Source organism: Sarcophilus harrisii, chromosome 4 (genome assembly GCF_902635505.1).
Source record: "Sarcophilus harrisii chromosome 4, mSarHar1.11, whole genome shotgun sequence".
In the NCBI taxonomy this organism is placed as follows: domain Eukaryota; kingdom Metazoa; phylum Chordata; class Mammalia; order Dasyuromorphia; family Dasyuridae; genus Sarcophilus; species Sarcophilus harrisii.
The window spans coordinates 183090026-183113077 of NC_045429.1; the positions used below are offsets into that span (position 1 = coordinate 183090026).

The 23052-nt window shown below is 34.4% G+C and overlaps 1 protein-coding gene across 3 annotated transcripts in view; it reads right to left on the reverse strand.

Moving 5' to 3' along the window:
• Positions 1-22368, reverse strand: part of RSPH4A (radial spoke head component 4A) — a 47583-nt gene extending 25215 nt beyond the window's left edge. For 2 of the 3 annotated variants that reach the window (XM_031964372.1, XM_031964373.1), the window contains exons 1-5: positions 21513-22368; positions 16062-16293; positions 9972-10688; positions 7743-7902; positions 5855-5972 (exon numbers count right to left, since the gene is read on the reverse strand). In XM_031964372.1, the coding sequence (XP_031820232.1) occupies positions 5855-5972; positions 7743-7902; positions 9972-10688; positions 16062-16293; positions 21513-22222 (1937 nt within the window). In that variant the 5' untranslated portion in view covers positions 22223-22368. Of the gene's footprint in view, positions 1-1039; positions 4948-5854; positions 5973-7742; positions 7903-9971; positions 10689-16061; positions 16294-21512 lie in introns of those variants that run through there. The other variant, XM_003769390.4, reaches the window with a different exon arrangement.
• Between the last annotated feature and the right edge of the window lie 684 nt (positions 22369-23052).

Sequence of the window (23052 nt, forward strand, 5' to 3'; positions counted from 1 at the left end):
TGCCCATGCTGATACAGCTGGCAAGTGTCTTGGGCCAGATTTGAATTCATGAAGATTGAGTCTTCCCGACTCCAGACCTGGCATTCCCTAGCTATTATAATGTAGAATTCATCAAAACTATTTGGTGCTGGTAAAATAGAAAAGTAGATCAACAGATTACACTAGAAAAAAATAAAAATAAAATAATGCCAATGTCAGGAAATCTGAATCATAAATTATCTAGAAAAGAACTACTTTGATAAAAACTACTTGGAAAATTGGAAAGCAGTCTGGCAGAAATTAGCTACCAGCACTTACACTGTATTCCATATTAAATTAAAAATGAATACATGACCTAAATAGAAGCACATCACATCCCTTTTATATGTTTATGGATATGAGATGAATTCTTAAATAAAGGGTACAAGCAATTATAAAAGTTTAATGCAATAATTTTGATGACATTAAATTGAAAAGTTTTTCCTCAAACAAGACAAACACATTTTAAAAATATTTTTTCCCAATTACATGTAAAGACAATTTTGACATTCAAATCTGAAAAAGTTTGAATTCCAAATTTTCTCCTTCAGCTTCCCCCTAAGATGGTAAACAAATTGACATTGATTCCAGATGTGCAATCATGTAAAACGTTTTCATAGTAATCATGTTTTGAAAGACCAAAAGCATGAAAAAAAAAAAGTAAAAAATAGTATGCTTGGATCTGCATTTTGACTCCCAGTTCTTTCTCTGGATATAGATAGCATTTTTTATAATGAGTCCTTTATTGCTGAGAATAGTTAGATCATTCAAAGCTGATCATCATTCAATGTTGTTTTTACTGTGTACAATGTGCTCTAGGTTCTGCTCATTTCACTTTATATGGTTCATGAATATCTAGGTTTTTCTGAAATTGACTTGCTTATAATTTCTTATAGCATAATAGCATTCCATTACTATCATATACTATCATTTAGCCATTACTCACTTGATGCGCTTCCTTTGAATTTCCAATTATTTGTCACAACAGTATGAGTTGCTTTAAATATTTTTGTACAGATAATCTCTGAGAGATGTGGTAGTGTTTGTCCTTCATTCTCAAAGAGAACAAATGACGTCAGGAAAATGATGTCTTGACTTGCAAGTGGATTGGATTTAAGTGAGATGGTGTGCAGAATCACCAGCCTCACTCCTCCAGAGCCATCTGGGTCTAGTGGCAAAATATAGATCAGGATGACTAAAAATGACCCTGAATGTAGTGGGAGACCTTGGCAAAGGCAAAGCTAAGGTTAAAGAAGCCATTGAAAAGTAGTGATAACCATTAATAACAACATATTAAACAGGTTGTAGGAATAGTAAGCAAAATCTTGTGACTCACATTGGTGATCAAAGAGCTATGACTAACCATGTATCAAAAATCAGGTAGTTAAATAAAAAGAGACAGTAATTGATGGAGAGATTTGAGATATTTAATTTAGAACATTATAGTAGGTGGCAGTGGAGATACACAAAAGATATGAAAACTTTCTATGTTTCTATCTTTAAGTAACATCTAATTGGGAACATCAAAAACATGCACAAGAAATAAACACAAGGAATATACTGAAAATACATGACTCAGAAAATGGGAATGGTACAAAAGTGCTTAGAGAATACAGAATAATTTTATTTTGAGATAAGATGTAAATTGCTATCATTGAAAATGTATTTCCTAAGAATCCTGCTAATTAATATGGTTTGCATCTTCAACATCAACAATAAAAGTTTATAAAAATATTCTTGATTTTTCATACTAATTCAATTTTATTGATTTGATATTATTTTTCAAGGAATGAGGATTAATTGGAAGGTTGACATATATATATATATATATATATACTATTTTTCACACCAGGAATTCAAGCAATTAATTATGGATTTAGTTTGAATAACATTTTTATATCCTTTTCAAAAATTTTAGAACACTAAGATTTTTAGTTTTCATTGGAGTTGTTTCATTCAGGCATTTTTCAAAACATAATTTAAAATTGGTTTTTTAAAAATTGGATTTGGTTTATGATTCATGAAATTTTCATGGTTTTTCATTTACAGTTGCAAATGTTTGTCCAAAATTGACTTTTTTATGGGGTAGCTAGATGGTGCAGTGGATAGAGCATCAGCCCAGAAGTCAGGAAGACCTGAGTCCAAGTCCAGTCTTAGATACTTAACACCCACTAGTTGTGGCCCTGAACAGGTCACATAACCTCAATTGACTAAATTGACTAATCACAATAGTGTCAGAATATCTTATCTGGTTTATGCTTATGGCTCCACTTTACCTGAACATATTTTATGATCAAAATGATTGCTAAGTAATAGAATTCTTATGTTTGGTGGGAACATTTAAAATATGTTAAAGAATCATAAACCAAAGCTCAGAGTAGAAAAAGGGCAGTGAACTCAGAATCAAGACCTAGGTTTGAACCACATCTCAACAATTTCTTTCCTATTACTATTTATTCAAGATATAGAATGTGTAGCAAGCCACAATTTCATTAAGTTTATTTTCTCATATGTAAAAAGGGATAATATCTGTCCCTTCTTGCTATGACAAATGGAATTTAATATTTGAAGAAATGTTTTATAAAATGCAAAGGACTGTGAATGAAATACTATCTCTGTGCTGGTAAATTTATAAAAAAAAAATGTTAATTGCTTTCCTTTTCAAAGGTACTTTCCATATACTCTGTATGTACCCATTTATTAACATGTTATTTTCCCCATTAAGTCTCCTATATAAACTCCTTGAGGACAGGGACTATATTTGTCTTTGTATCTCAGCATTTAGCACAGTGCCTGACACATTATAAGTGCTTAATAAATGCTAATTGATTGATTGAAAAATGTGTTTACTGCACCATTGATCAGCAAATGCTTTATACTTTCAAAAAGTTGTAAAGAATGTAATTGAGCATTTTTTAAATTTAATTTTGTCAGAATAGCCTTATGCTTCTCTAATAGGTACAACTGAAACATGTCAAATTTTTGGATGAGGCCAAATTAGCTGCTTGTCACCATAGTTCTCACAAGCAGAACTTGTCATAACAATTCTGTAAATCAGAAAGCTTCTTTGGTGGCAATCTGTATGTTTGTCTTCAGATGTCTGGAATCTTTTCCAGAGTTTGTCAAACGGACTAGTATATCTATATGACTGTCAATAGCCATATAGGTATGACTACTTTACAAAACTGGAGGAAATGGCAAACCACTCCAATGTCTCTGCCAAGAAAACCCCAAATGGGGGTCACACAGAGTTGGACACAACTAAACAACCATAACAACACTTTAGTAAGAAACATATGCATCATTATTAGACTAGCAGGGTAGAAGGAAAGTAGATCAGTCCCAGTAACACTGGGAGTTCAGAAGCCTGAATTATGCTCCTAGGGATTTATACCACTCTCTTAAGTTGATAATGATTATGAGGGCAATGAGGTTCAATAAGGATGTGAAGATGACATATAGTTTACATTGGAATAGAAGATTCTGGATGAGGAACCCCTCTCCCAAAGTAGGTCAACAACTATGCAACTTGCAATCTTGAGTTGTATAGAATACTGAGATTTTTAGGTGACCTGCCCATAGTCACACAACCAGTATGTGTCATTGACAGAATCTGTACTTGGCTTTTCCTGACCTATTTTGCTTTTTCATGAAATGAGATTTTGTTTTGATTCTTAATTATATAGCAACATTTTATGATCCAGATTACATCAGGACTTAACTGTTCTTGTATCACAATCCCTTTTGGAACCTAGGATGCCTTTTCAGAATAATGCTTTTTTAAATAATTGAAAGAAATGCTACATTTTAGTTAAATGTTAATAAAAAATAATGATGAAATTAATTTTTCCTTATTAAAAATAATTATGACATTTTTTCCTTATCCAAGTTTGAAAGCTCCTGAAATATATAGGTGTGTGGATTCTAGGTTGGGAACCTATGATTTCTATATTGATTTTCCCCAAAGAATATAAAAAGTTTTCCATAAATATTCTTTCATTCTCTGTTCCTCACCTAGTAAAGGGATATTGAAGGTCATGTCTGTTTCACATGGTTAGTAATAGTATTATGTATGTTTGAGATAAAAATATCAAAACTTAAAATTTTAAAATTATTTTTTCAAAATAAAATATGGAATAAGACAATACTACTAAATTCACTACTTTCTAAAGCATGATTGAACTTAGAATAAAAAAATTTTAGAATTAGTGAGGACCAGAGGGCGGGGGAAGCACAGAGGGGCTAAGTAACTTTGAGCTAAGATTTTCCTAGTTTTCTATTCCATACTACCCTCAACTAAGTTTTAGCATTTAGGTTTTTTCCCCCTGAGGCAATTGGGGTTAAGTGACTTGCCCAGAGTCACACAGCTGGGAAGTGTTAAGTGTCTGAGGCAGGATTTGAACTCAGGTCCTCCTGACTTCAGGGCCAGCACTCTGTCCATGTGCCATCTAGCTGCCCCAGTTTTAGCATGTTTTATAGTGATATAGCGTGTCAGTGTTATTACATTAATCCTCCTATGTTAGATACCTGTCTGAAACTATTTAAGAGTTTCATATATGAAATCTCAAATTTTGTATCTTTGAGGAATTACATTTTTGAACATGATTAGTTGTTATTATCATTCACATGTATCCCCAAAGCACCCGTTTGAGTTCCCATTCTTATTAGTTGTCATCGTCATCGTCGTCATCATCATCATCATCATCATCATCATCATCATCACCATCACCTTCTTCAGTTTTCCCAGATTCTAATAAAGGTTTCTCTTGTGCAATCCGGAAAGCCTCCTCCTCAGCCACAGTGGGGTCATCCATCTCCTTGATTTCTATCCCACTGGGGTACTCTGATTGAACAAGTGGTGGAAGTGGAGGAGTATAATTGTCTGAATTGTATTTATGTCCCCAACCTATGTAAAGATTCTCAAATTTTCTGTAAACAAAAGGATGATTACCATATAAGTTTTTAGGAAGAAAAGAAAAATCTGAATGAGTTACTACAATGAACAAACATTTGAGTACAACATTGTACACTTCTCTAGTCCTAAGCAAAATTGCAATTAGAAATTACAGTAGAGATGAAATGTCCCTCAGAACCTATCCTATCAGAAGAAACTTACTTTAAGTACTAAAGCTGATGGTTATCAATATTATTATAAACAATTGTCTTTGGGAAATGAACAGAAGGACTTTTTGTAGGGCAAGGAAATTCCAGGAAAATTAGGACTAGGTATTAAAGATTTGTTATCTTTAATATCTAGTCCTAATTTTCCTGTGAATTCCTGTGAATTCACAAAATACAATTTTTCCCTTATGTTTTTATATCTTTTAAAATGTTGTCTAAAGAGCTTATTTAGCTAAATATTCTCTTAACTGAATTGAAAGAGTTAGTCTTCTCAAAGTCTTGGCTATGTGTTGGTAAAGTCATTAGGAAAGAGTAATAAAGGCATAAGTTCTAAGTGGGGAAAAGCATATTTACTCTCCTTTTGACTATAATTCTCTCCATTTATATCTTAACTGCAATTTAAATAAATTAACAGAGCCTTCCCTTACTCATTATAGATCTTTCATCTCATGCCCATGAAAAAATAAAACCTTTTAGATGTAAATTGCCTTAAGTAGTGTTTACATTTTTGTTCACTAGAAAATTTAAGTGAATAACCAAGTTATTTAACAAGAGAATGACAAAAGTAGAAAATACATTCAGATAATGATTTGACAGAGAAAGATGATTGAATTATGCTAATTTCCTAAATCTGCTTGGTTTTTCTTGTGGGTCCAGACATTTTTGGAAATATTAAGTGATAACCTATAATGATTTTATAGCTGTCAGTACTTACTTGCCATCAGAAAAGGCATAAGCTCCAAGCCAAAGGTTAGATCGAAGGAATGCAATAGCATATTGAGGAATCAAACTTGAAGATAACTGGGCTGTCCAAGGAGGTGTGTTCTGAATTTCTATAAATCAAGATAAGACAGATAATTTTTCATCTTGAGAGCCAAAACTGGATAGTAAAGAGAGAAGAAAATCCTTAGAATCAGGAAATCTTGAGCTAACATTCTGTTTCTGACATCTATTTGCTATGTGAATTAGAGGCTGATTATTTGTGCTCTTGGGTTGTGCAGGTATCCATCTAAGACCATAAGTCACAGACAACTTGCTAATGCCATTGTTGGAGGAAGTTTCTTTATAATTCTCTATAAAAAATCCATAGTCCTGGCTGTCCCCAAATAATGTTTTTAACTCTTTGGGACATGTAGGATATGCATTATGATTAGATATAAACATCTCATTTTCTGTGAATCTGCTCAAGTACATAGGGCAAAAAGATAAGAAAGAAGCAGGAGAGCAATTGCTTAATATATAAGAGTCAGAGCTTCTGACTCTTATCAAAGAAAGCAAGGGCCATTGACTTCATATTTACATTAAGTAGTAAGTAAACAAAAACAGAGGAAGAAGCAATATAAAAATGATGAGAAAGGTGTTAGAAATCTAAAAGTCAGCATTATGAATTAACCAACAAGCACTTGTTAAGTACCTACTATGTGCCAGGTATTCTACTACGAGTCTGAGGATGTAAAGACAATAATTAAATAGTTCCTGTGTTTAGATAGCTTTCATTATATCATGGGAGATAAACATATACACATATAGGTATATATAAATATAAGATTTGGAGGTGGGATTGAGGTACAGTAGGATTAGGAAGGGTGGTGATATTAACAGTCAAGAAGGGTTCAGGAAAGGTTTCATGTAGGAAGTGTTATTTGAATTATTATTTGAGGAAAAGTTTGAATTCTAAGAGGAAGAGGTGAAGGAGTGCAATTATAGACATGAAGGACAGAATTACAAAGGTACAGAGATGGAAAATGAGATAATGTACAAATGGAATAGCAAGAAGGCCAGTTTGGCTGGACCATAGCAAATATGAAAAAGGAATAGCATATAACAATCCTTGAAAAGTAGCTTGGAGCCTGGTTATGAAGAGTTTTAGATAGCAACAGGAGAAGTTTATAATTGACCTTGGAGATAATAGGGGACCAGGGGAATTTGTTGAGCAGAAAATTGGCAATAGTATAGATGATAGACTATATATATGAGAAAGATTAGAGGCAGGAAAACCAATTAGGAGGAGAGATTATAAGGGTCTAAACTAATATAATAATATACATATATTACTATTTTATATAAATACATATGTATGAATGTATTTGTATTCTGTACTTTATTGAGTTGACAACCTATGTCACATATACCAAAGGTGCCACATGAGCCAGTTCTCATCTATATGAAACAATTATAAGAACCATATCTATTCAAATTTTTTCATGATCCTAATCAGTCATTAATCAACAAAGCTTTGCTGCATTCCCATCTCCCAATGCAGCTCAGGTACCTCAGAAAAAAAATAAGTAAAATTTCATATAGTGTTTTACAGTTACCTTAAAATACTTTACCTCTATTATTTTGTTTAAGTTATGCAACTACCCTATGAGGTAGGTGGTACAATTACTATCCATTTTTTCAAGTGAAGAAACTTAGTCCCAAAGAAGTTTAATAAATTTCTTACCTAACCCCAAACTGAGTGCTCTATTCTACCTCAGCAATAAGAAAAAAGACGTCAGAATTCCTTGTACATAACTTTTCAAAATGTCCCTCATGTAAGTATATTCTAAATATTTTATAGTGTCTTTTTGTAATTATGAACCCATGGGTATATAAAATACCTAAATCTTCAGATATTGGAGTCAAAAGAGGTGGCCCCAGTTCTTGTTCACTGTTATCTGGTTCCTCTCCTTTTTCTTCTACTTCTTCATCTTCATCTTCCTCCTCTTCTTCTTCCCCTACTTCATTTTTTTGTATAGGGTTAAACCAATTACATCGGCCCTAAGTAATAAAGGTTAGAAGGCTTATAAGGATCTTCAATATATGATAGCAGCTCTGTGATAAAAATAATATACAATAATTTATCATGATAAATTCTAAAGTATATAAAATAGTTTCCTAATAATAACTCTGTATGGAAAATAGTGCAAGAATTATTAATTCCCATTTTTCAGATAAGGAAACTAGAGACTCAAAGAACTGTAACTAGTATATTCATCATATAACTAGTAGGAGCCAAAGCTAGAGTTCAAAGTCAGGTTCTTTAACAGGAAGCCTAGTATTATTTCTCCTGCACCACAAACTAACTTCTGTTAAAACAGACCTAATTAAATTATGATAATTCTAGTAAAAAAAATACTTCAAAGAGGAATTGTATTCAATTATACAGATAACTCAAACAAAAGTAGGTTATATTTACTTTCTATTATTGTTTTACAATGATTTTCAAAAAGTCAAAGAATGTGTCTTTCTATGTGTATATTATCCCAAATATCTTAGTGCAGTTTTAAGTTATTAGTGCTTTCTATGTGTATATGTATGTATTATATATATGTTACATATTTACATATATGTGACTTTTGGGATATCCTATATTTTTAACCATTGAATCATCAGTGAACCACATGAAGAGATCATTAGAAATAATATAAGAATAAATTAATAAATATCAAGACAATAATATTTGTAATGTGCCATAGATACATTCTGGACTTTCTGGCTATGTGACAATAGATAAAGTGCTTAAAATCTTAGCACCCCAGCAAACGCTACCAAAAAAATGTGTTGTAGAATAAGCACTAATTTTTTTTAATAAGTGTAATTTCTTCATGGGGAATTCTCTACCCTGACAAAATGAAAAAGAGGAGAGAGAAAGGGAAATAGGAGGAGAGAGAAGAAAAAAAGAAAATAGAATAAATGAGTAGATGTGAGAAAAGATGAAATGAGATGGGATGAGATGGGATGGAATGGGATGGCATGGGACGAGATAAGATGAGATAAAGATAGCTATGTAAAAGTTGTAGTTTCTCACTTCTCTTTTATGTAATTCATTATCTTTTTCATGTTTTTTCTTATGAGGGTTATTCTAAAATTATTATAGTATGTTTACAATATACAATTACAATAATATGTGGCAATAATTATATGTTCTCTAACACAGTCTTTGAACACACTGTACTACCACCATGAAAGAGGAGTGTGATTTGAAGAAAAGGAGCACTATCCTAAAAAATATGTTTACATAAATTTAAAATATGAAAAAATAAGTAATTTCACAAAGTCACCTAAATCCTATTTTATTTGAAGTAAGTCATATAACACTACTAGCAAGCAATACATTTGAGGCAGCTAGGTAGCACAATGGATGGTCCCTGGAGTTGAGAAGAACTGAATTCAAATCTGGCCTCAGATTTCTAGCTCACACAGCTAGAGTAAATAATTTCTGTCTATCTTAGTTTCCTTAACTGTAAAATGAGAATAATAATAATAGTATCTCTCTCAGGAAGGGAAAATTAAATAAGATAATATTTCAAAGCACTTAGCACAGTGCCTAGAACACAGTAATCATTAATAAATGCTTATTTCCCTCTTTCTGACCCAGTTTGAAAGTCTCTAATTAATATCATATATTTGGCATTCTTATATTTTTAGGTTTTTTTGTGTGTGTCTATCTCTTTTGCTAAACTACAACATCTTATGGAAAAGGACTATTGGGGGGAGCTAAATGGCACAGTGGATAGAGCCCTGAAATCAGGAGGACCTAAATTCAAATCTGGTCTCAGACACTTAACACTTTCTGGCTGTGTGACACTGGGCAAGTCACTTAACTCCAATTGCCTCAGGAAAGATAGGAAGGAAGGAAGGAAGGAAGGAAAGAAGGAAGGAAGGAAGGAAGGAAGGAAGGAAGGAAGGAAGGAAGGAAGGAAGGAAGGAAGGAAGGAAGGAAGGAAGGAAGGAAGGAAGGAAAGAAGACAAAAGAAAAAAGGAAAAGGACTATTGTCTTCCACACCATAAAAATTAAATGATGATTGATGGTAGATTAAGAATTGTAGAATATGTAGGAAGCATACCTGAGGTAGAATATGTTGTACATGATGAACCCAGTTGGACAAGGATTCTACTAGCTCAGTGACTTGAATGCCTTCAAAATCAGGATTCTTCTCATAATTATCCCGTCCACCTTCTACTTCTTCCTCCTCCTCACCTTCTCCAAAATGATAGAAACCTAGAGGGCTAATGTGAGTTCCTGCTGAAATTCGAGCAATTTGTGCCCGCAAGTAATTACTCTCATTCCCTGGAAAAGGGGGATAACTTATAATAGGAGCATCTAATCTCCCTGTGAAAAATTTCTTGATTTTCCTTGCAATAACAATTTGTGCAGGTGTCACTGATGGTAACCTGACCCAAGGCCTTCCTGGCTCATTGCACACAAAGTAGGTATATTTGTTGGCACCTGTTCTGTTTTCTTCTTTTGGTATCACTTGTGGGCCCTTGTAAGAAGACTTGGGCAATTCAGTTTCCTCTTCATCAGTCTCACTTTCTTCGATGTTATCTTCCTCTTCTATCTCCTCTTCATCTTCCCCTTCACGGAATTCCACTTCAGCCACAATGTAATTCCTGTCTATACCCAAGATTTTCCCCCAGAAGCGGCATGTCTGTAATGGTTGTGTGTCAGTGAGATGTTTGAGGGCAAGAATAATGCGATAGGTTTCATCTGTACTCAAACCAACTCCGACTTGTTCAAAGTAGAAAGCTGATTCCATTATATTTGGAAGAGGGGTTTCTGCCTTAAGAGAGAAATACATTAGTTAGAATATCAGACACAAGCAGGAATGTTTCAAGGCTCAAATGGTATAAGGAATGTAAAGCATTTTACAAATCTTAAAGTATTATGTAAATGCCAGTTGTTATTATTTCTAGGTACCAGTTCTCCAGTCTGGTAATAATGTCATTCCTTAAGCCTTTTACTGTATTCCTGATGAATCCAGGCAATAGAGCAATAAAAGTGTATGTTGATAGATGTTTAACAACAAGACTGGGAAGGAAAGGGGGGAGCAGGGAATGTCTCCACACACTTTTCAATTTAATCTGTAGACACTTTCAAAAAAACTATAAATCAAGCCCTGATTTATAGCAATTGTCAGTTTCTAAGGTTTAATGTTCACACTGAAAATTTTACAATCATTTCTCACAAGCCAATAGAATTAGCTTTTACATGCCATTGAATATAAGAAAATCTATTTGCTTTCCTTTCTTCATCTGTATTTCCTTGGATGCTTACTAATTTCAATCACAATATCTTTGTTCATGTTATTACTAAACCCCAGTGCTATAGTCAATCTCTTAGCTAGTTTATCATCTCATTTCTTTTAAGACCCAGCTTAATATGGTTTTATGGGAATGATTCCCTGACTCAATAACACCTTTATCACTTTCCTAGCTTATATCCTCTTTTATTACTTATATAGGGAGCTTTTTTTTCTTATCTCATACTTTAATATTTCAAGGACCTCTGATTTCATTTCTTATAAATATTCCCTTACAGAGATACAGATCACAAACTTTCTGTACTTAAATAAGTCTTTGTGAATGACTGGCAGAAAAATTCATCAACTTGTGAGCAAGTTGATAAGTTTTTCTAAATTTATAGATTGGTTTTCAGATGACAGACCTAAATTTGTCACCTTCCATTTTGTTTGGACTGTAGTGAATCACTTTAAGTTGGGGGTTCTGAGCTGCAGTAGGGCTAAAGCTGATCAGGTGTCTGAAAAAAGCCTGTGCCAAGATGTTTAGAATAGGCAAACTGGCTCAGATTGGAAAAATGATACATTAAAGCTTCCATAGCGACCAGCTTTTAGATTAGGTCAGCAGTTATGACTCCTGCATTTCTAGCCTAGATGAAATAGCCTTGGGTAATGGCATCAGATTTATAAGCTATATGTAAATGAAATGAATACCCAAAATATTGGATGAAATTGCTAAGAATTCCTGTAATTTCTAAGTGAACCAAATCAGAGATTACACCTTTATTCCCTCCACCACATTTATTCCAATTCTGTATCATGCTGAACAATCACAAGATTCAATGACCCTTATGCAATGATTCTAATAAATTAAAGGTTATTCCCACAGGTCTCAAGAATACCAGTATTGTCTCAAAAATGCCTACACCCATAAGTCTGCCATAGGAACTGTTTACTTAAGACCTAAGGAAGATGTTTGCATTGTAGTCCAGCCCCTTTGTGGTTTTTAAGAATATAACCCCTAGTCCTGCCCCAGAAAGTCAAGACTTTCTATTCAGAGGGATGGTTTCAGTTGGCAAACCAATTTTCTCACTTTGAAATCAATTAAATGGCAATATGATTTGAGACTCTCCTGTCAGCCTGCTGTGTTTGGCCTTTTACAGATTAGAGGCTGGTCCAGTGCAAACTAAATTTCAAATTATTTTGTCAGTATCAAGTAGGTATAGAGAGGAAACAAAGGAAGTAATAATAGTTATTTAGATTTGAAGGCTGCCTGCGAATAAATCCCAATAGCATAGTTTAATGGAAAGAACATTAGAAGTTGAAGCTCCAGAATCTTCTCCTAAGACTTAGAGCAAGAAGCAATAGACTGATTCAACTTCTGGTGTTGCCATATGAATTTAATTCCATCTGTATAATGAGGATAATAATGCCTATTTATTGCAATTAAAATCGAATAAGATACAATATGTGAAAGTACTTTATAATTTCCTATGTAAATAAATTCAAAATATTGTTATATGAGAGGCAGCATAGCATAATGAATAGGAGACCAATCTTGCAATTAAGAAAACTTGGATTCGAGCCCTTTCTCTGACAAATATTACCTATGTGATCCTGGGCAAATTGTTTAACTGCACAGTTTTCTCAAACTACAAATCATAGACAAGATATAGGGGAGTTAATAGGGTTTTACAGTACCAATGGAATCACAAATTCCTCTTCTTTTTTCCCACTAAAATATACATTATATGCAAATACGCTAACTAAAACTTCACTATTGAAAATTATATATCAGATTAGTTTATCTTAAACCTCCAAAAGAACCTTCTAATATATGCTGTCTCACTTATAAAACAGGTCTTTGTATTGATCCCTTCAAGATACTTTATAGCAAAAATGAAGAAAATTACAAATACTTAAACATGATCCTTCAAAAAAAATCTAAGTGGACATTTCATATAAGAATATCAAAGTGTTTATTCAGAAATTAAGCCTACTACTGTAGATTGTTATTAAAGAAGGATATGAAGAGATGAATTATTTGACTTAGGGGTTTTTAACCTTTTTTGTGGATGATGAACTGTCTGTCTGGTGAAGTCTATGAACCAATTACTTATCGGAATCATGTTTTTAAATAACTGAAGAAAATTATAAATTGTGATGAGAATTTAGAGAAAATGAATGTATATTTTTTCCTCATTCAAATTTATGGACCCCTGAAATCTATCCATAGGCATCTTGCATTGTGTAGACTTCCTATGTCCTGTTTAAAAATCCCTAATCTAAATAAAGATTCAAATTAGAGACAGGACCAGGAACATAAATGACCTGTTTATTCTTCTGCTACAGCATCTGCTTAAATGAGCAAATGTATAAACAAAGAGATAGGCTTAAGATAGTATCTAAGAGTAGTGTTATTGAAGGTTACTATTAAAGCAGCTGGGAAACAGAATAATAAACCCATACTACAGAGGAAGCTAGGCAACAGTATAATAGATCCTATTTGTAAATGTACACATCAGAAATTTCTGAGTTATTTAAAATATGTATTTAATAATTACAGTACACTATCCTTACCCCTGATACTAGCTTACTCTGATGGGAAAAATCATTCACAGATTCTTATAGCATGTGCAAGAAAGATCTCATTTTTCCACTATCTTGTCAGCCCTTCCTGAATCATCTTACATTCTCATCTCTTAACAACTTGTGTTTAAAAAAAAAGTTAAGATAAGAAGGCCAGTCTAAGTAAAGATTCAAAGGATAGCCCAAGTAAAGGCAGGCATTTAAAGATAGATTTTCAATTGTTCAACAATAGTTCATACAATAAGCCTAATTAAGCATAAATAAAATAACATCATTTTTATAACATTTTTGCAGTTTATGAAGTACTTTCATAATATCTCATTCCTTTATTTGATCTCTTTAATAACCCTATAAGTAAGTAATATAAGTATTATGTCTGTATTCCAAATATGGAAACTAAGATCCACTGCCTTTTTGTATCCCTAGAATTTCTACTTAGCACCATAATAGGTACTTAATGATTGGTTGATTGTTAACCTTTGACAATGGACCAATGATAGCACTATATGAAAGTCAAGTTAGTGTATTGGACTATGGTTGATCAGATCAATATGAGTTTGGAATGCTCTGCCACAAGTCAGACACTAATAGTCCCTATGAACATTTGGGGCAGATTCTCTAACGTTGTGCATCTCGAATTTCTTCTGATCTAATTCAACTCTGCTTTGCTCATAGAGCACAGTTCCTTCTCTGATGAGAGCACACTATCCTGGGTGATTCTCTGCCAGTGTCTCCAATATCAAGCAATCAATTCTAAAGTTCTTAAGAGAAACCTTAAGAGTGTCCTTGGATCACTTTTTCTGACCACCTTATAAGCATTTGTCCTGTGCGAATTCTCCATAAAATATATATATTTTTTTTTTTTGGCAAGCAGATATCTGACATCCAAACAATGTGGTCAGCCCAACAGAGAGTTGTGTTCTCTGTAATGAGTTGGATGTTTGTGTAGTTCAAGTTCAGTTTAGTTCAGGAAAAGATCTCGGTGTCTGGTATCTTATGCTGCCAGGTGAACTTCAGAATCTTCCTAAGACAATGCAAATGGAAGCAATTCATGGTAGTGATACACTTACGGTCAAGGTTTCACAAGCATATAACAACGAGGTCAACGTAACAGCTCTGTAGACCTTCAGTTTGGTAGCCAGTCTAATATCTTTCCTCCCTCAGATTTTCTTTCAGAGCCTTCCAAACACTGAGTTAACTCTGGCAATGCATGCGTTAAGCTCATTATCATATGGACATTCCTGGAAAGTGTACTGTCAAGGTAAGTAAACTTATCACAGCATTCATCATTTGTTGTAGATGATGGTTCCACACCTGGATGATGTAGTGCTGGCTAATAAGAGTACCTGTGTTTTTTTTTTTTTTTTGGTGTTGTTAGGACAAAATTAGCACAAATAGTAGACAATGAATCCATACTTTGTTGCATCTCAACTTCAAAGGCTGCATTATGTGCGCAGTGATTAATAAATGTGTAAGACTTACTGAATGAGAAGAGAACCAGCTACACCCAGTGAAAGAACTATGGAATGGAACTATGGAAATGAGAGTGAACCACAACATTGCATTTCCATTCCCTCTGCTTTTATCCGCTTGTATTTTTGATTTCCTTCTCAGGTGATTTTTACTTTATTTCTAAGTCCTATTTTTCTTGTACTGCAAAACTCTTGTGTATGGATATGTATACATATATTATGTTTAACATATACTTTAACATATTTAACATGTATCAATCTACCTGCCATCTAGGGGAGGGGGGAGGGGGAAGGAGAGGAAAAGTTGGAACAGAAGGTTTTGCAAGGTTTAATGCTGAAACATTACTCATGCATATACCTTGTAAATAAATAGCTATAATTAAAAAAAAAAGACTTATTGAGTGACGTGTACAAGATTATACAGCTAGCAGATAGTAGAACCTAGGCTCAAATCCATCACATTTGGGTTTCTTTCATAATACTATTCTACCTCTTTCTAAATGTTTCTAGGTAACATAGTGAATAGAGTGCTATTGAATCTGAATTCAAATCCATCCTCAGATACATGGGCAAGTCATTTAATGCTTTTTGCCTCAGTTTCCTCATCTATAATATGAAGTAGAAAAAGAAATGGCAAAGCATTCCAGTATCTTTCCCAAGAAACTTCTAAATGGGGTCATAAAAGATTGAAGGAGACTGAAATAGTTAAAAACAAGCAAAGGAATGATTGGAGTTAGGTGAGGTAAATTGGAAAATACTACTTGAAGAATACTTGCCAAAGACAAAAGGTAAAAATGGTTTGTAGAGAATTGCGAAATAAAAAAGTGAGAATTTTAAATCAATAAAAAAGACTTACTATTTCATCTTCCTGTTCTTGATCACCTTCTAAATTCCCATGGAGAAAAAGTAACTTTTGCTTCTCTGCTAATTCATATGCCAAAGGTACTTCGTGTTCATCTTGGAGTGTATCCAGTTTCTTATTAAAATGAGACTTCTTCACATCTTGACTAATATTTTCAATGATATCAACAACATTTTCAGGACGTTGATCTAAAACTTTAGTCAGTACTTTAGAAAGATGATCATATCTACCCAAAGAGAGAAAACCCCAGAAAACAACATTAGACTTCCTAAGAGTAGCAAATAAAACTGAGAATGGTGAAAACATTCAGGCACTCAAGAAGCTTAAAAACTTTTAGACTTACTGAGACATTAATTACCTATACATTGAAGACCACTTCTGTCTTCTCAGAAAGTCTGTAGCATTTTTAGAGGGAAAAGGCACCTTGACAGAGGGGTTACAGGATTCTGTCCTGGACCTTCTTCACTTTTCCTTCTATACTACTTCGAATGGTTTTTTCATCAGCTCCCATGAATTTAACTACCACCTCATTATTGATAATTCTCAAATCTATTTATCCAGTCTCAGTGTCTCTGCTAACCTCTAATCTCCCATCTCCAATTGTCATACATCTCAAGCTGGATGTCCAGCTGACATTTTAAACTCAACAACTTGAAAACTTAATTCATTATCTTTCCCTTTAATTCCTCCCTATCCCTCTTATCTTACCTATTACTGTAAAGCAGGGATGAGGAATTTTTTTTTTTTTTTGCCAAGAGCCATTTGAATATTTATAATATCATTTGCCATCGGTTGTGCAAAATTATCAGTTTACAGAATACCAACAGTGGGAAGACTGTTGTACTTAGCTTTTAGCTCATCACTGTTTGCGACTGCCTTAGCAAATAATTTCATAGGCCTTCTACAGCCCACAAGCCAGACATTCCTGACCTCTGCTGTAGAGGACACCATCCTTTGAGTTGCTCAGGCTTATAATTTAGAAGTCATCTTTGCTCACCCACACAAATTCAATCTGTTGCCAGAGTTTATTGATTTCACCTTTACAGTATTTCTCACATGCCCTCTTCTCTCCTCATATTGCCAGCACTCAAATTCAAGTCCTTATCATATCACATCTGGATTATTGCAATAGTTTATTGTTGTCTGCTTGCCCCAAGTCTTTCTCCACTCCAATTTATCTTCTAGTCAGCAACCAAAGTGATTTTCCTAAAGTGTAGATCTGACCACATCATTTCCTTACTCAATAAACTTCAGTGGGCTCCCTATTGCTTCTAGGATCAACTTTAAAAATGCTGTTTGACATTCAAAACACTTTATAACTTAGCACCCTCCTACTTTTCCAAACTTCTTATACTTTACTCCCTACCACATACTCTAATCCAGTGATAGTGTTCTCCTTTCGATTCCACTAACAAGACCCTCTCTCAGCTTCAGACATTTTCTCTCTCATCCATGCCTGGAACATTCTCACTCATCCATTCTTTCTACTGATTTCCCTGGCTTCTTCTAAAGTTGCAAATAAAATACCATCTTTTATTGGAAGCCTCATCCAATCTACTGAACTCTAGTACTTTCCCTCTGTTAATTATTTCCTATTTATTTTACATATAGCTTGTATATATTTGTTTGCATATTGTCTTTCTTCCCCTCTTCCCTCATCTTACATTGTAAGCTCCTTAGAGTAAGGAACTGTCTTTTGCATCTTTTATATCCCCAACATTTAACACAAAGCCTGGCCCATATCAGGCACTTGACAAATATTTATTGATTCATTGATTTGACTTAGCTACATGAGTATTCCAGTTGCCTCAGTAGGGCTTCCTAAAATGAAAAGAACCCCTAGAGCTATTATAATTTAGGAACAATATCCAAGTAAGATAATCCAACTCTAATACCCTGTTCATCAAGCAAACATATCAATTTGTTTTTTCAAGAATACTTTAAAGACAATTTACTAGCTAAAACAAATATCCTAATATCTCAATAATTATAATTTTCATGTATTAATCAATTTCTTGAGAGTTTGGTTAGTAAAAATCAGTTCCCCAAGGACTGATTACTTCAAAGTTGACTAACAAAATTGACTACCTCTTCTTGCAGATGTGAAAATTTAACTTTAGACTTGGGATTATCTGAAAAAGGTGTCACTCAATAAGGTTCAGAACTATCAGTCTTCTCTTTGACACCAAATCATTGTTACTATCTATACAATCCAAGCACTTTTGCTCTAGCCAAAAGAGTCTATTCTCTGTCACTACTATTTAACTTGATGATGTTCTGCACCTTTAAATCTTCAATTGCTATTTGCAAATAATACCTATGTAATATTACCTTCAAAGACAGGACTTAAGATTCATTTCTTTCCAGAGTGTTTCCCTGATTTACATATCTTGGTCCTACCAATAAAGGACCAGATGAGTGTATATTTACCAATATTTTGAATTTCTTGCTCACTTGTCCTATTGTTCACATCTTGACAACTTTCAACTTTGGGTTACCTCTACACTTCCCTATTACCTGGCTGCTATTGATCACTAAAGAAGTCATACAACCATACTAAGTCCACTAAAATTTTACGTAATTTAATCTCAAATTGGCCTTGATGGCTATACATCAATCTTTTAATCCCTTTCTGAATGGCGATTGCACTTCTCCACGGAAGCTGTTCTAATTTTTTTCTTCTTTCCTCAATTTTCTCATATAATTTCATCTTCTTCCATCTGATCAGAGCACTTACTTATTTAATCACTCCTTTATTTCCTTTCTTGGGTCCTTCTCCATGGTCAGCTCCTTAACCAAAGGTGATTGGTAAGATTCTGTCCTAGATCCTCTTTTCTTTCTACATTTTGTTTCTTGGTAACCTCATTAATTCCCATAGGTTTAATAATCACAGGATTCCCAAATATACATATCCAATCTTCCTTTCTCTCCAGAGCTCCAGTCCCATATTATTAACTTGTCTGCTAGACATCTTTATCTGATTATTTCATGATCATCTCAAACCATTCCAATTTGAATTCATCTTTCTCCTAAAATCCACATTTCCTCCAAACTCCTATTTTTTTTTTAGATTTATAACCTGAGTCTTATTTATGTTTTTATACCTCTCCATGCTCCATGCTCATTCATTTGTCTGGTCTCAGCTCTTCTACCTCCATAATATCTTTGCTATTTCTCCCCTTTTTTCCAATCACAGCCAGTATCCTAGTTCAGGTTCTTATCAACTATTGCTTTGATTATAGCAGTAGCCTCTTATGTGATCTCCGTATTTCTAGTTGTCCCTCTTCTCTGATCCATCTTCCACATTGTAACTAAAGTGATATTCTTAATGCATAGCTCTGATCCTATTACTCTTCTACTCAAAAATGACTATATTGCTTTAAAATATGAATTGTACTTAAAGCCTTGCACAGTTTAGCTCCCACCTACCTTTCCATTGTTATTACCTATTACTCCCTCACACATTCTATATAGCCAAACTACTCTCCTATCAGTTCCTTGTATGTAATACTTCATTTCTTTCCTTAATGTTTTTGTACATTGGGCCCTTCCATTGCTGGCATCCTCTTGCTTTTCATCTTAGCCCCTCAAAGCCCTTAGCTTGTTTTTAGACTCAGCTCAGGTGTCAATTCTTACATGAGAGTTTTCCTGTTGCCTTGAGTTGTTATTGATTGCTTCTTCCTGAAATTACATATTTTAAAAATATACTTTGCATTTACAAATGTTTACATATTCTATATCTTCTCTTTATCATTCAAAGCCCTTCATAACATAGGTCCTTCCCCCTGCCCCCCCCCCTTTTTTTCCACTTTATACTTCCATTAGTAATACTGGCCTCCTGGATGTCCTCAAACAAAATACTCCATCTCTCATTTTCAGGCATTTTTACTGTTTCCCGTGTCTGGAAAGCTCTCTCTCTTCTCTGCGTCCTGATGTCCCTAGTTTCTTTTAAGTCTAAAATCTCATCTTTTACTGGAAGCCTTTCCCTATCCCTCAATACTAATGGCCTTTCTTCTGCTAATTATTTCCAATTTATCCTCTTTATAGTTTTATAATTTGTCTTTCTCAGTAGATTTCCTCAAGGGCAATGACTGTCTTATGCCTTTCTTTGAATCTCCAATGCTAAAAAAAGCCTGTCATATAATAAGTGCTTAATAAATATTTACTGACTGATTGACACACACACATGCATATATATGTATGTACATGTGCATACATATTGAGAGACCATATATATATATTTCATAAGACATATGTATGTATGTGTATATTGCATATGTATTTTTCATATGAATTCTTCTCAAATAAACTGTCAGATTTTGTAAGGCAGAGATTTTTTAAAAGTTTGTACAAATATACTCTCTTAGTATATTTTTACACAAAGTCTTAATGACTACATTGCTTATTAATGAAGTATCTTCCTATTTATACTGGTTGCTATTGTTTTATGCTTAGGAATATTGATATTAATACGTATCAAGAATAAAGAGTACATTATTCTCATACATGGGGGACACCAATAGTAAGGTGAATTTTTGTTAATCTATAATTATTTAAGTACCTATTAAGTGCTAGACACTGTACTAAGCACTGGAAATCAAAGATAAAAATGAAATGGACTCTAATCTCAAGGAGTTTATATTCTATTGATTTTCATGTTACATAAACATATCCATATTATATACACATTGTTAGCATTAAGTAGTATTCACATTTTGGGGAGTAATTTTTGCATGTAAAAATTGACATGATTTTTATTCATTTATATCAAGATATTTATTTTGAGGATATTTTTAAATTCACTTTTAATGTGAATAATGTCCTTTCTGCATCATTGATCACTCTCCAATTCTGACTTTTTTTGTTGCCTGGAATAGACAGGAGTTTTTTAGGAGGACTAAGTTGTGTTAGAAGACTAGATTAGGAGAACTAGTTGTGTTTTTTTTTAAATTTCTTATCAAAATCTATGAAAAAGGAAAACTATTGATTATTTAAAGCTAGAAGTTAAGTCAGAGAGTTACTTTTCAATAATTTAGTAGAAGTGATATTTCAACTATTTCACACAATTTTTAGTATTGTGAAAATACAGAATATTCTTTTAATATAAACAAAATAAGCTATTTTATTACTACTACTGTCTTTGATATCTAAGTACCAAATTCAACTCACTACATAAAAAACCAACCAGGCATTCAACAAATTGTTTGTTGATTGATAGGAATAATTGAGAATGATTAATTTTTGGAAAGAAATGTTATTATTATGTAATAAGCTACTAACCAGATCACCATTCAAAATATCCTGGACTTCCATAGTCCTTCATCTTCAAGTCACTTTACTAACTTGTCTTTTCTGGAAACACACACCCCATACATAGCACACCCAACTACTTAGTTATATTCTTGTTTCCTCAGTTAATTTTGTTTCTATTTATCTAAGACTCACAGATTTAGGCCTGACGTGTTACTTTTCTTCAGTAGATATGCCTTAGCATTCTGGACAGCAATCTCTAGCGTACTAGGTGCAGTAAGTTCAGATGCACCTTTTTGATTCAGTCCAAATTCTGGCTTATTGATATCAAATTTACTGTTGGATTCATCATCATGAAAAATGTCTGAAGCTGTTTTTTCTGGTGGATCGATGTCCTGATTCAGGTCCTGCAGCAGATACTGGGGTTGTTGGGAAAGATAGGAGGATTCCTCTGATCCAATTAAGTGAGGTGTTGTTGCCCTTTCATAAGGAACTTGTTCTAAATGTCTAGGTTGAAGTTCCCCAGCCTCGGAAATTTCATCAAAGTTCAGTTCGGGCGTGGTAGGTGGAGCAAGGCCCTGTGGATCCAGTCTTACCTGAGGAGGACCTTCGGTACCTGGTTTTAAAGGGGGAGGGCTAAGTGCAGCGTTTGGTTCAGCTGAGGTAGCTCCGGAGTCTCTCTTTCCCGACCCAGGGCTCTGAGGCCGGATATTATTCCTGGACTGGGGTTCGGATGCCGGCCCTTTTTCCTCCTTAAGGGGGTCAGTTACCTCGAGTTCGGAGTCCGGGGACCGTGGTGGAGCAAGTTCCTCAGGCTCTCCGCCTTCCCTGGATCCCTTCTCTTTTTTTTTCTGTTTATTTTCTTCATGGGATTCCTCGAGCTTGGGGAAGGCAGAGACTTCCATGGTTTTTTGCAAGAGATGACAGATTTGTGGGTACTGGCCTTGAATGGAGTGGTACTCGTGAGGAAGGATACCAGGGGCGCCGGCAGACCCGCTTCAGGGACTCGGGAGGCTTGCGGATCCGTTTCCATAGCAACCCTTAGGAGAAGGGGCGGGGCGTCTCTAGGGTAAACACCACGCAACTTGACTCAGCCTGGAAAACGGATGGGGGCAGGGAGGGACCTGGGGAACTGGAGTGTTAATTTGATCTTGGTCCTGCTCATCTCACTAAGTCCACTAATTCTATATCTTAAATAATGAATAGGTCCCGCCCAGAAGATGACTGGGCTTTGTCCTTTGGGGGACATTATTGATGCATCCATATCGACTATGTGGGGAGATGGATTAAGTTAGTGGAGGACATACCTGCACTTGTAAAGACTCGAAAGTAGAGAGTTGACTAGCTTCAGCTGTACTATCACCACCCTGCTTAGGCTAAACTGTGAGCAGACTTCAGAGTTCTTTACTGCCAGTGTAGGCCACAGCTACTTGGTTGTAGATGGAAAAGGGATGCGGGGAAGGGTGTGGAAAAATTAACAACAGGATAAATAAATTATAGCTATTTAATTGCAAACTAATCTAACCAGAGTTTAACTCTCAAAATCTCTGCGTTTCTGGTGAGAGTTAAAGGGCAGTTTCCTAATTTGACAATTGAAATCTCAGTAAGCTATTTCATGCTTTGCCATTCCTCATTCATCTAATATTCACTTATTAAGCTATTATGTGAAGAAAGCATTGTATTGGGGAAGAGAAAAAGCAGAGAGAAGTAGATGAAAAGTTCAAGAGACCCCATT